The 12,564-nt window shown below is 53.9% G+C and overlaps 3 protein-coding genes across 3 annotated transcripts in view; 1 reads left to right on the top strand and 2 right to left on the bottom strand.

Moving 5' to 3' along the window:
* Positions 1 to 1,023, bottom strand: part of FAM32A (family with sequence similarity 32 member A) — a 4,733-nt gene extending 3,710 nt beyond the window's left edge. The window contains exons 1-2 of the mRNA XM_006768448.2: positions 912 to 1,023; positions 635 to 776 (exon numbers count right to left, since the gene is read on the bottom strand). Of these exons, the coding sequence (XP_006768511.1) occupies positions 635 to 776; positions 912 to 985 (216 nt within the window). The 5' untranslated portion in view covers positions 986 to 1,023. The remainder of the gene's footprint in view (positions 1 to 634; positions 777 to 911) is intronic.
* A 2,606-nt stretch (positions 1,024 to 3,629) lies between these two features.
* CIB3 (calcium and integrin binding family member 3) lies at positions 3,630 to 9,737 on the top strand. The gene is made up of 6 exons (XM_006768449.2): positions 3,630 to 3,748; positions 3,961 to 3,995; positions 6,110 to 6,221; positions 7,195 to 7,342; positions 8,252 to 8,447; positions 9,620 to 9,737. The coding sequence occupies exons 1-6, from the start codon at positions 3,698 to 3,700 to the stop codon at positions 9,639 to 9,641; spliced, it is 564 nt and encodes a 187-aa protein (XP_006768512.1). The 5' UTR covers positions 3,630 to 3,697; the 3' UTR covers positions 9,642 to 9,737.
* Positions 9,738 to 10,169: 432 nt separating this feature from the next.
* HSH2D (hematopoietic SH2 domain containing) overlaps positions 10,170 to 12,564 on the bottom strand; it is an 11,612-nt gene continuing 9,217 nt past the window's right edge. Inside the window, exon 6 of the mRNA XM_006768464.2 lies at positions 10,170 to 11,955. Coding sequence (XP_006768527.1) covers positions 11,392 to 11,955 — 564 coding nt within the window. The 3' untranslated portion in view covers positions 10,170 to 11,391. The remainder of the gene's footprint in view (positions 11,956 to 12,564) is intronic.

A 12,564-nucleotide genomic window follows, 5' to 3' on the forward strand; every position in this document is an offset into this window, starting at 1 on the left:
ATGTGTTTTCCGATGGTCTTAGGCGACCCCTGTGAAAGGGTCGTTCGACCCCCAAAGGGGTCGCGACCCACAGGTCGAGAACCGCTGTATTAAAATAAACAACAGACATTTGAATCTGCCAACAATGTTGTCATGGAAACTGATTGTGGTGACTTACAGCAGGGAGCATGACCCTTTAATATCAACAGCTAACACCAATGCGCACTGACTTTATACCAGACCTAATGACAAATGCAATATACGTGCATTTCAAAGGTCCCATACTTCTTAAGAAAGGGGGTCTATCCTGATCCTACAGATTAGAAAAACGAGGCACGGGGAGAAGACGAGTTACTGCCCCAGTGTCCCGGGACGAATGAGAGACGGCACTGGGATTCAAACTCGGGTCTCCGGCTCCCGCTCCTTTCCACGCCACCTGCAGCTCTACCTTCTGCCTGCACTCGGCCCGAGGGGCTTCCCAGGCAGTGGGCTCTTCCCCTCACACAGCATCTTCTCCCCGGAATCAAGGTCCTCCCTGGCCGCTCGCCATCCCTCAAGCGTCCGGGTTTCGAGTCTCCCGGCCCGTCCTAGGCATCGGCTCCGGGAGACGCGTGCCCACGGAGCGGGGCATCCCCGGCCTGCCCACCCGCCTCACCCGCTTTTCCTGCATCTTCTCGAAGGCCGCCTGGGCCGGGGTCCGCTTGTCCAGGCCGCGCCGCTTCTCCTCCTCGTTCTTCTTGCTCGTTCCCATAGCTTCCAGGAGTTTCGCCTTGTCTTTGTCTTTCTTTTTCTTCTTCCTGAAAGGGGAGACGGAGGAATGGTGGTGGGCGGGGGGGGTATGGGGTGAGATCGGATCAGAGAGCAAGAGGCCGAGGTGTCGGAAAGTGGCTTAAGGGCAGAAGATGGGGTTCCCGCCGGCTCTTGGGACTCACCGCTTGGTCACGCCGAGCTCTGCGACGCCTTTCAACTTCAAGGGCCCCTTTTGGACCTGCTCGTAGGCCTCCATGGCGCCCGCCCGCAGTTCGGTAAACTGCCACACTTCCTGTTTAGGAACATTATATCCGGCCGAAATCCCGCCTCATTTCGTCCTCATTGGCGAGCTAGGCGCTGCTCATGCGCCTTTGGCACACTTCTGGGTCTGTGGGCGGGGCAGAGAGTCCGGCTCTACCGCTTCCTCCGACACACTTCCGGCTGTGGCACACACTCTGGTTTCTCTGCTCTTGCTCCCCCCTCCCTCCCAGTGAAGCCAATTTGACAAATTCCATTTCTTAAAACCCCTCGTCTTTTTGAGTGTTTTGCGTACATTTGGATGTCGTTTTCTTGTGTTGCCGTATTTTGAGGGTTCAATGGGTAATGTGAATCTTAGTTTGTACTACTGTTGCCCAAATTGTTGAGGATGGGGATGGGGGGACGGGGAGGATGAGGGGGGCTGCGGGGCGGAGGAGCATTCCCTAATACACTAGTAGACGACTTGGGACCGTCTCGGTGCTTGCATTTCCCAGTTCCACCTGCAGGAGGCAGCAAGCGACTGCCCCATTCTCCAGCCGGGGCTCACCCTTGGGCATTCCAGAACTGGACGGGTGCCCAAAGGGAAGGACGCGGGCTGCCAGCCTGTGCCAGTTCCCACTTGGGACCGTCCGTGGCAGAACCAGCTCCTCAGAGAGGGACAGGAAAGACTCAACGGGGGAAAGGAGTTCTCCCCCCGCCAGCCCTGCAGCTGTGGAGCTGGCCTCTGGCGCCCTCAAGGCTTTTGTACCCGAGAGCAAGTGTCTTCCTGTCTCTGACCTTCCCTTTCCGCATAAAATGGGGATGATTATGACAACAGCTAACACTTCATATGAATCATCTCACTTACTTCCACAGTCACCTTAGGACATAATCCAGACTGATTTCGCAGGTAGGGAAACGGAGGCACAACTGTAATCCAACCTACGCTGAGTGTTCCATCCTTGCTTTTGTCACCACACCATGAAATCACCCATTGGAAGTGGGTGTGAATACCTTTCAGACAGTATTTCTCAACCTTTTTTCTCATTATCATCCCCTTAAAAAAACAACTTTAATTTAATGAGAGAAGCTAAATACTGATGAGTAAGATTTTGTCAGGAAGGTGAACCTCTGGAGGGCCACACACCATTGCAATATCTTTGGGGAGGGGCAAAAAGTCTTGTTCCCACCCCAAACCACCCCAATTTGGGGTTAATATTGCCCCCATTGATAACTTATAGTCTTTTTTTTAAAAAAAAATCCTCACCCAGGGAGTAGGATATTTTTTCCATTGATTTTTAGAGAGAGTGGAAAGGAGGGGGGAGGGAAAAAGAAAGAAGAGAGAGAGAGAGAAAGAGAGAGAGAGAAACATTGACCTGAGAGAGACACGCCACTTGGTTGCCTCCCGACCAGGGCCAGGGATTGAACTTGTAATCGAGGCATGTGCCCTTGACTGGGAATCAAGCCCGCTATACTCTAACCACTGAGCAACCTGGCCAGGGCAATAACTTATATTTTAAGTGGAGAGGACATATCGGTGTTTCCCATTTGGGGCTGTTACAGGTTTTTGTGTGAACATACCTTTTCCTTTATCTGGGCCTGTCCAAGAGTGCAAGTGCTGGATCACATGATAGTTGCATGTTTGTTTGTTTTTATTGATTTTTTACAGAGAGGAAGGGAGAGGGATAGAGAGTTAGAAACATCGATGAGAGAGAAACAGTGATCAGCTGCCTCCTGCACACCCCCTACTGGGGATGTACCTGCAACCAAGGTACATACCCTTGACTGGAATCAAACCTGGGACCCTTTGGTCCACAGGCCAACGCTCCATCCACTGAGCCAAACTGGTTAGGGCTAGTTGCATGTTTTTATTTTATTTTATTTTTTTGTGGTAAGAACACTTAACATGAGATCTATCCTCTTAAGAAATTTTTTAATATGTTTTTTTAATTGAGTTTTAGAGAGAGAGGAATGGAGAGGGAGAAGGGAGAGAGAGATAAAAACATCAATGAGAGAGAAACATCAATCAGCTGCCTCCTGCATGCCCCCTACTGGGGAACAAGCCTGAAACCCGGTCATGTGCCCTGACTGGAACCCAACCAGCGGCCTCTTGGTACCTGGAACAATGCTCAACCACTGAGCCACACCGGCCGGGCTTAAGAAATTTTTAAGTGTACAGTCCATTAATGTTGACTATCGGTGCAATATTGTGCAGCAGATCTTGGAGCTTGTTCATCTTGTTCGGCTGTTTTGGTTGCAATAATGACCACTAGCATCTTCAGAATTCTATGTGGTAGGTATTAAAGTAATTTACGCCTTATAAAATAAGGCTCAGAGAGGTCAGGTGACTGGCCTGAGGCTGCACAGCTAGTGGTTGGAGAACTGGTATTTGAGTTGGGGTATGCTTGCCGCCTCCACACCGCGCTGCCTGTCTCTGGAAGGTATCCCCTGCTCGCAGGCTCACCTGGTGGTCGAAGATGTGGTCTGAGGTTCTGTGACCTCCCACAGCCCTTCTCCTTGCCCTGGTGACCATGGACATACTCAGGCTGTTGTCCAAAGAGCTTGGCTGTAACTTGAGTCTCCCCCAGGCTGGGGGTGATGGGGCGGGTGGGCGGGTGACAGCCAGGGCAGGGCGATTTTTCTCAGACACTGGTGTGTGGCAGCCTGGCAACTGGGTGGCATTGAGGAGACTGGGGGTTTCTGGAGCCTGTTCTTGGCGGTGGCCTTCACCATGGGCAACAAGCAAACAGTCTTCACCCATGAGCAGTTGGAAGAATATCAGGTAGGAGTGATGAGTGGGGCCCTCACTGGGTTCGTCAGCGTTGGATTCCTGGCCTGAGGGGTGGGGAGGGCATCCCTTGGTCCTGGGTGTGCAGTCACAAGGATTCCTGTGTGTGGCATCGGTAGAAATGAGAATGGGGAGTGGGAGGAGCGGGGAGGAGGAAGGAGACCCCCTGGGTAGGGTCTGGGCCAAGCCACCATCTCTCTCCGCAGGACTGCACCTTCTTCACAAGGAAGGAAATCATGAGGTCAGTCTGGGGATGAAGGGAGGAAGACCTGGACACAACTTTCTATACATTGTCATTGCCGGAGGATGTTTGCAATTTGACAAGACCCAATGCTTCACCGCAGAGTGATAATGAATGTTCAGTAGATGGAGGCAGAGATAGGGAGGCTGAGCAGTCACATCTCGTCATATTGTCATGCCTCTAGGCTGACAAGCTTAGGCTTTCCCCCAAGGGTGGCAGGGAGCCATGGGGAGGGTGTGGGCAGGGGAGAGACAGATCAGCATGTTAGAAGGGCCCCTGAGGCAATGGGAAGAGGCTGGGACTGGAGGCTGGGAGCCCAGAGGCAGCGTCCACAGCCAGCTCTGGGCTTTGGAGTTGGCCTCAAGGTGAGGGTGCGGGAGGCACCCTGAGGCCGCTGCAAGTCCCCAGCGGCATGAGCGAGACAGGCATAGCGGGGTATCCCACATCACCGCCTGGCCCCTGGTGCCATTGTCCAGAGGCCCCGACCCAGGGCTTGGAGCTGTGAAACCCAAGCTTCCCAGGGTTTGGCTGCAGAGTGATCGAGGCCAAGGGTCCAATTATGTGGGCACAGGGCATCCATTATTGATGGGCACACCTTTCATGAGTGAGCCCCATTGTCTGGGTGAGGACAGTTCGCAGGGTCACCCTGGCCATCGTTATCGAATTACTGATGGGAAACTGAGGCTGGGACAGGGGCGGCTGGCCCTGGCTTGGTAGATGGGCCAAGTCCCAAGGAGTTTGAGGGCTGACATGTCATCTGTCCCAAGCTTCTCATTTGTCAGACAGACTAACTGAAGCTCAGAGGATTAGAGCAGCGGTTCTCAACCTGTGGGTCACGACCCCTTTGGCGGTCGAACGAACCTAAGACCATTCTGCATATCAGGTATTTACGTGACGATTAATAACAGTAGCAACATTACAGTTATGAAGTAGCAACGAAAATAATTTTATGGTTGGGCCACAACATGAGGAACTGTATTTAAAGGGCCAGAAGGTTGAGAACCACTGGATTAGAGGGACTTGCTCAAGTCCATACAGAAACCCAAACTCAGGTTGTTCCCTGAGGGGACCCAAATAAGGAACTGGGTGGTCATGATTGAATCCCAGACACTCCCTCCTTGAGTTCCTAGTGGTCATTTGACCCAGGAACTCCTTGTTCCCTTCCGAGACAGTCCCTAGAAGCGTGGGGACCTCTAGTCATCAAGGAGGGTCTCTACAAGGCTGCTGCCCAGCATGCTCCTCCAGTGAAGGTATGGCATCACCAGGTGGGTCATCAGCGTGGAGAGCCCCCCCACCCCGACTAGGCAGTGTGTATGTCATTTGGTGTTTTCCAAAGTGTGTTTCAGTCACCCTCTCAAAAACCTGAATTTTAGCCTTTGTCTTTGCTCGGCCCCCTTGAGGGAGCCCTGCTTCTCGTTATGGAGGGAGAAAAGCAAAGTGTGAGGATGGGGCTCTTAGAGGCATGACCTTGCCGATAATGTGATGGTGTCCAGAGGTTCATAGGTTGGCTCAGAGTCTCCAAATGCTTGTTGTGCAATGACCTTAAGCACTTTCCCTTCTGCCCACCCAGTCTACGTGGTGAGCTCCTATTCCTGCTTCAAAGCCCAGCACCAATGCCTCCTCCTGCAGGAAGTCCTTCCTCCTTCCTGGCTTGCTTTCCCCATTCAGGTCTCCCTGAGCTCTCGGGCCCTCTTTCTTTTGTGTGTGTGTGGGAGGAGAGGGTTAAATAATTCTTTATTGTTGAAAGTATTACATATGTCTCCTATTTCCCCTCCCATTGACCACCTCCAGCCCCTCCCCGCCCCCTCCCCCAGGCGTTCACTGTCCCATTGTCTGTGGCCATGGGTCTTGTATATCTGTATACAAGATTCCTGGTTGATTACTTCCTACCCCCCACCCCACCCCCCCCGAGCCCGCTTTCTACCTTGGCTGTGACCCCAAAGAGATAGAGGGGCCTGTATGCCAGGGACCTGAAGGCCAGGTGCAGGGCTGATGGCTCTTAGGAACCCAGCATCTTGCAGCATGGAGTGAGCAGCTGCAAGTGAGAGAGGAGGGTCAAGTCCTCTTCCTCCCATCGTCTCCCAACCTTCCCGGTGTTTCCATCCCTACACCAGGCTCTTCTATCGCTACCAGGACCTGGCCCCCCAGCTCGTCCCCCTCGACTACACCAGCTGCCCTGACGTGAAGGTGCCGTACGAGCTCATCGGCACCATGCCTGAGCTGAAGGTATGCTTGCTTAGGCAATGGGGCGGGCAGGGGAAAATGGTAGCGCTGTCCTTTGCTGCATTCCTATGAGGTGAGTGCTGCAATTATTCCCATTGTATGGATGAGAAAACCGAAGTTCAGACAGTTTAAGACACTTGTTCATGGCCACACAGCCAGGACGTGACATAGATGGGATTCAAACCCTGGATTGTTGGGAGGATGAGGTAGGATAATGCAGGTAAAGGGCTTAGTACAAGGCCTGTTGGGTGGAAAGGACTCAGGGAACATTACGTCTGTTCATGGTAGGAACCGCTACATGCAAGTTCGTCTCAGCTGGATAGTCAACACTCGGTTTGTGTCTCTAAAAGGGACTTGTGGAGTGAGGGACTGTGCAGAGAGATTCTTGTATCATCAGGGACAAAAACCTCATTCAAGAGGGACAGAATGGATTCGATCACATGAGCAAAACATCCACCCGTACAGCTGGGACCAGGGTCTCTGAGGATGGGCTCAGGAATCCTCTTCCACCTCTCAGCTCCCCCAGGGAGAGGCTTCAGTCTCAATCAGCCCTTCCTCTTGGGGTAGTGAAGGGAACACCTAGTGCCCAGATTTCCTCCTGTCGGCTCTGCAACAGAAAGCAGGCCCTTTCACCCCAATTTTTCAAAAAACATCCCAGGGCAGCTTCTGGTTGGCCAGTTTAAGTCACATGCCTATCCCAGAGTCAATCACAGCTACCAGGTGAATGGAAATCCCTGGTGGTCCTTACCAGGGTCATGTGGCTGCCTCTGTAGCTGGAAGTAGGGATAGCACCACCCAGACCCCAGGGGCAGAGAGTGGAAGTGCCTGAAGTCCTTTCCAGGGACCATGAGAGGGAGGGAGTCTTGGTGGGGGGTGGGGGGCACTTGGAGGTTCCCAAGAAGGTGGGTGCCGAGAGGGAGACCACCTGGAGCCTGAGAGCCTAATCAGTGATGGCTTCCCCGCTTCCTGTTCCCAGGACAACCCGTTCCGCCTGAGAATTGCCCAGGTCTTCTCCGAGGATGGGGACGGCCACATGACCTTGAACAACTTCCTGGACATGTTTTCTGTGATGAGTGAAATGGCTCCCCGTGACCTCAAGGCCTACTATGCTTTCAAAATCTATGGTGTGTGCAGGGCCGGCGGTAAGGGCTGTGCGGTGGGGGGTGGAAACAAGATCTACCCCAGGGCCAGAGGCTGCCCTGCTGTCACAGTGTCTCCCCAAGGGCTTCAAAGCCCAACTTGGTCCTGTCTTCCACCCACCCCATGCCTCCCGACCTCACCTCCTTGCTCACTCAATTCCAGCCGCACCGGCCTGGCTCTTTCTCCAACACGCCAAGCTCTTTCTGCCTCCAGGCCTTTGCCTCTGCTCTCTCCTCTGCCCAGGACACCTTCTCCTGGCTCCTTCTGATCTTGAACTCTTGGTCAAAAGTAGCCCCCACCCCCCAGTTGTCCTCCAACTCCCATTTTATTTCTCTCCTAGCATGGGATAATGCTGCTTCATTTCTTGTTCATTGATCTGCTCACTTCTTGTTGACTTTCTCTCTGAGGAGACCCAGGGCAGCAACAGTGTCTGTTTAGGTCACCATCTGTTTCCTAGGCCTGGCACATAGTAGGCATTACATAAATACTTGTTGAGTGAGTGAATGAATGAATGAAAAATAGTTATCATGGTGCCTGGTATCTAAGTGCTCAATAAATACTTGAATGGATGGATGAATGAATGAATGAATGAATGAAAATTTACCACAGTGCTTGCCACAAAATAGGTGCTCAATAAATACTTGTTGAGTGATGAATGGATGAAAAAGGTATCATATTACCTGGCACATCATACGTGCTCAACAAGTACTTGTTGAATGTACGAATGAATGAACTTGTCCCTGCCCAATTCAAAGCGAGACCCAGTGTACCTCTGAGGGCCTGGCCTCAGATTCCCCCTCTGTAATATGGAGACAAGATATGCCCCTGCTGGCCTAGCCTGCCTGCCACCCGCAGTCTGCCTACCCCGCGTCTCCATCCATTCTACCGTGCAGACTTCAACAACGATGACTACATCTGTATGTGGGACCTGGAGCAGACGGTGACCAAGCTGACGCGGGGCGAGCTGAGCGCCGAGGAGGTGAGCCTGGTGTGCGAGAAGGTGCTGGATGAGGCCGATGGGGACCACGATGGGCGGCTGTCCCTGGAAGACTTCCAAAACATGATCCTGCGGGCGCCCGACTTCCTCAGGTGACCCCTCTTGCCACCCCACACAGTCCATTTCCCCATGTGAGAAAGGATCTTACGGAACTAGTTCATAGACTCCCTTGGTGAAAGGTCCTTCCTTCATTCATTTGTGAGCTTGGGGAACTTTCCCAACCTCCCTGGCCTCAGCCCCTGCACCTTTCAGCCCGGGATAATTAGGAGCCCCAGGGCTCCTCCTGGGGGGCGGTCACAGCTCTTTGGGTGAGTGAAACATGGGTGGACTTCAGTCCTACTTGCCTGAACACCTTGCAGTGAACAGTCTGCACAACTGTATTTGGCAGCCCTGGGGTGACTCAGAACCCCCACTGTGGGGTGGATCGCAAGGGTTGCATGAGTTACAACAGGAGGTGGCCCACCACCTGTTTTTTGTATCTCCAATGAGCTAAGAATCGTTTTTAAATTGCATTTTGAAATGGTTGTGGGGGTGGGGGGCGGGGGGGAGGAAGCAAAGAATAATAATATTCAATGACACACGAAAGTGACATGAAATTGACATTTCCAGGTCATTCAATGGTTTTGCGGGCACACAGCCATGCCCTTTTGTGTACAGATTGTCTATGGCTGCTTTCAAGTTATAAGGCAGAGTTTAGTCATGGGCATTTCAACTATCTAGCCCTTTCCAGAGAAAAAGTTGACTGGCCCCCGAGTCAGTCCATGAAATTTAAAGCAGTGCCTGGCACACAGTAGGTGCGCAATAACTGTGCTGTGGTTGCTGGCGTGGCTGTTCTTATTGGTGGTGTCTTTACATGCACCGAGGGCCTCCTTTCTCTGCCCTGGATAAGCAAGGCTGGTCTCCTGGCAGATGGAGACGCGAATAATGACACCTTCTGGGTGTCCCGCTCTCAGTCCTCAGTGCAGCCCTACGAAGGGGAGACAGCTATCATCCCCACTTCACAGGGGAGCAAACTGAGGCCCAGACAGGGGCAGCCACTCACTCAGAGTCCTACAGTCTGAATGTGAACTGATTCAGAGATCTGCTCCCAACCCCAGGGGGAAGGGGTCAGGAGAGCCACAGCTGAGGGCTTCTGGAGGAGGAGGCCCATCTTCCCATGTGGCTACTGGCCGACCTGGGGGGCTCCCAGCGGGAGTGTTGAGGGGAAGATGCAGGAGGGCGGCCCTCTGCCTGATGACACTGATCCTTGCCTCTCTGCACACAGCACCTTCCACATCCGCATCTGAGGACCACGGAGGAGGAGCCGGGCCAGAGGAGGGCAGGGTGACCCTCATCCCACTGTAGAATCTGGGCTCTGAGAATAAACACATCACTGAGTCACACCTTCCTTAAGCCTGGTGGATGGGAAGGAGGAGACCTGGGAGCTCACCTCTGTTCTTCCTGTGTGATCCTGGGTGCGGCTGCCCCCTCTCTGGGCTACCAACTCCCTGACTGAAAAAGGAAGAGTCTGACTTCTAGATCTTTCCCCCACTGTGAAGGCTGGGGGTGCGTGGCTGTGCGTTTGGTGAGCAGAGACGAGGTATGCAGATGAGGCATGCTGTCCAGCCCCAGGGCCCCCCAAACCCTAGTCCCCTTTTTCCTCAATCCCTGAATTCTTCAAAGGGCCTGAAGGTTTAACTCCTTATTTATTTATTTATTTATTTATTCATTCATTCATTCATTCATTTATTTAACATATTTTTTATTGATTTCAGAGAGAGAGAGAGAGGGCCATCAATGATGAGAGAGAATCATTGATTGGCTGGGCGGCCTGGCAACTCCTTGCTTATTTATTCAGGCTGCCAGGGGAGGCCTCAGCGGGGTGCCAGGAGGGCCACTCACTGAGACGGGCACAGTACTCTCGAGTTTATGAAGCACCTGCCCCTCTGCCATCTCATTGGATCCCAGCAGGCCTGGCTGAGAACCAGCCACTTCATTCAGAGGGAACAGAATGGCTTGCCCAAGACCACACCCCAAGTCATCGACAGAGGAGGGCTTGACCCCTGGCCCAGCTCACTCCACATCCCAGACCTCTACACTCTGTGGATTTGGGGAGCCCCACACCCACTCTACCAGCAGCCACCCCAGGGGCCCCATCTGTGGCCCCAGTCAGTCCAAACAGTGGTCATTCTGAGTGGGGCAACCGAGAGCAGCCCCAGGGACCTTCCAGACTCCCCCACTGTGTAGCATTTCTAGGGAGCCCACTCCCACCCTAAACTCCTCCTGTGCACCAAAAGCACCTACTATGCACCAAAGCCCTAGGATTTACATACATCCTACTGCTTCGTCCCGAACAAGAGGACAGTCCTACTCTTCTCCCCATTTTCCAGATGAGGAAATAGGCCCAGAGAGATCTAGTGACTCGCCAAAGGCCACACAGCCGTGCAACCCAGGATTCCCCCTGCGGAGTCCACCTCAACCACAGTCCCGGCTGCCTCTCCCTTTTTAAAGCAAAGGACACATTTGCTTCTCCTAAAGCTGCCCGTGTGCACCAAGCCCTCCACGAGTCTCATCTCTTTCATTTGCATGAGAACCGGAGAGTGGGAGGGTGGGGGAGGGGGTGGCGTGTCCAGAAGGGAGAACGGAGCCTGGGTGCAGGGGTTGTGGGCAAAAGGACTCCAAACGACATGACTTCCAACCCTGGCACTCACACCAGTAGACTGTGACCATGCCTCTCCTCCTCTCGGAACCTGGCTCTTCTTTGAAATGTGCAGGAGGTGCCTACCTGATGGGCCTGCTCAGAGGCAGGAGTAAAGGGAAAGAATGGACACGGAGAGTCTCAGTGCACACAGTAGGTGCCCCAGATTCTTGCTGTAACTTATTAACTGATTCTTCTTCTTCACATAACCAGGCCGCCCTGGCAATTGCAGAGCCAGACCTAAGTCGCGTCTCTATTACATTTCTCAGTCCCAGAGGGCTTGGTGGGTGGAAGGCAAGGGGTCCGGGTGTGAGCAGCCCCTGACACCCAGGGTCCCAGAGCCAGGGCCAACCTCTTCGCTAGCAGTACCCAGGGGCAAAGGGTGGCGGTGGGCGGTACTCCTCGGGGACACAGTCCTCCTGGGGTCCTGCCAAGCCCTTGGGCTCTGATTTGGAGACCTGTGAGGACAGGGCCCTCGCTATTGCTTGGTGCCAACCCCTGGTCTTCGGGGTCACCTCGCTCCAGCTGACTGACCTCGAGGCCTTCTTGGAGGAGTCCTCTCTGTCTCTCCGAGCCTGAGGCTGTGAGGGGCTTGAGGGTGCCGTGGCCACAAAGGGCTCCGTGTAGACGTTCTCGGGGAACGCATCACCCGCTCCTGTCGCTGAGCCGTGAGTCACCTCTGATCGCTCGGGGTCCCGGAGTGATGGCAAGCTCATGGTTGCCAGGTGGGATTTCAGCTGCTGATGGACCTTCTTGCCCGTCTGCGGGAGGGTCTTGAGGTTCCTCCAGAGTTTCTGGCAGGCCTCCTCCAGCGGGGCTTTCGGGGGGCAGGAGGAAGCAGCTGCCTCCGCGGGCGCTCTGTCCACCGCTGCAGACGGCGTCCTCTCCTTCTGCCAGTGGAACGCGACTGGCTTTGCAGAGGCCTGAAACCGAGGGCCAGTGAGACCTGGGCCAGCGCCCCTCCTCTCCGCAGCACTCTGACTCTGCCCTGGACACTGGGACCTCGGCTCCACCCAGACGTCCCAGGGCCGAGAAACGTCCCCATGTGAACCCCCAAACCTAATCTCGGGCCCCATCCTTTCCATTTTTGCAACCGGCTTTACTCCCTCCCCAGGGGTCGGCAAACCTTTTCTGCGAAGGGCCCGGAGCAAACAGCTTCCGCTTTGCAGGCCCTTCAGTCTGTCCCACTGCTCAGCTCTGCTGTTGTCCAGCGCGTGGGCCCGGGTTCCAATAAAACGTTATGGACACGGAAACCTGAGTTTCCTCTGATTTTCACGAGCCGCGAACTATTAACTGTCTCAACCATTTAAGAACAAAACTGTCCTCCCATCTGAGGGCCTGGGCCTCGAAGGCCACACACAAGCAGGCAGGTGGCCCTCAGGCGGGAGTGTGCTGACCCCTGGGCTCCCCCGTTCAGGCCAAGTGCCTGGCATGTGTGGCAGAGGCTGTTGATGGCCCACCCATATCCTCTTTTTATTTTTTAATATGTTTTTTATTGATTTCAGAGAGGAAGAGAGAGGGAGAGGGGGGGG

Source organism: Myotis davidii, unplaced genomic scaffold, assembly GCF_000327345.1.
Source record: "Myotis davidii unplaced genomic scaffold, ASM32734v1 scaffold1203, whole genome shotgun sequence".
NCBI classification, from domain to species: domain Eukaryota; kingdom Metazoa; phylum Chordata; class Mammalia; order Chiroptera; family Vespertilionidae; genus Myotis; species Myotis davidii.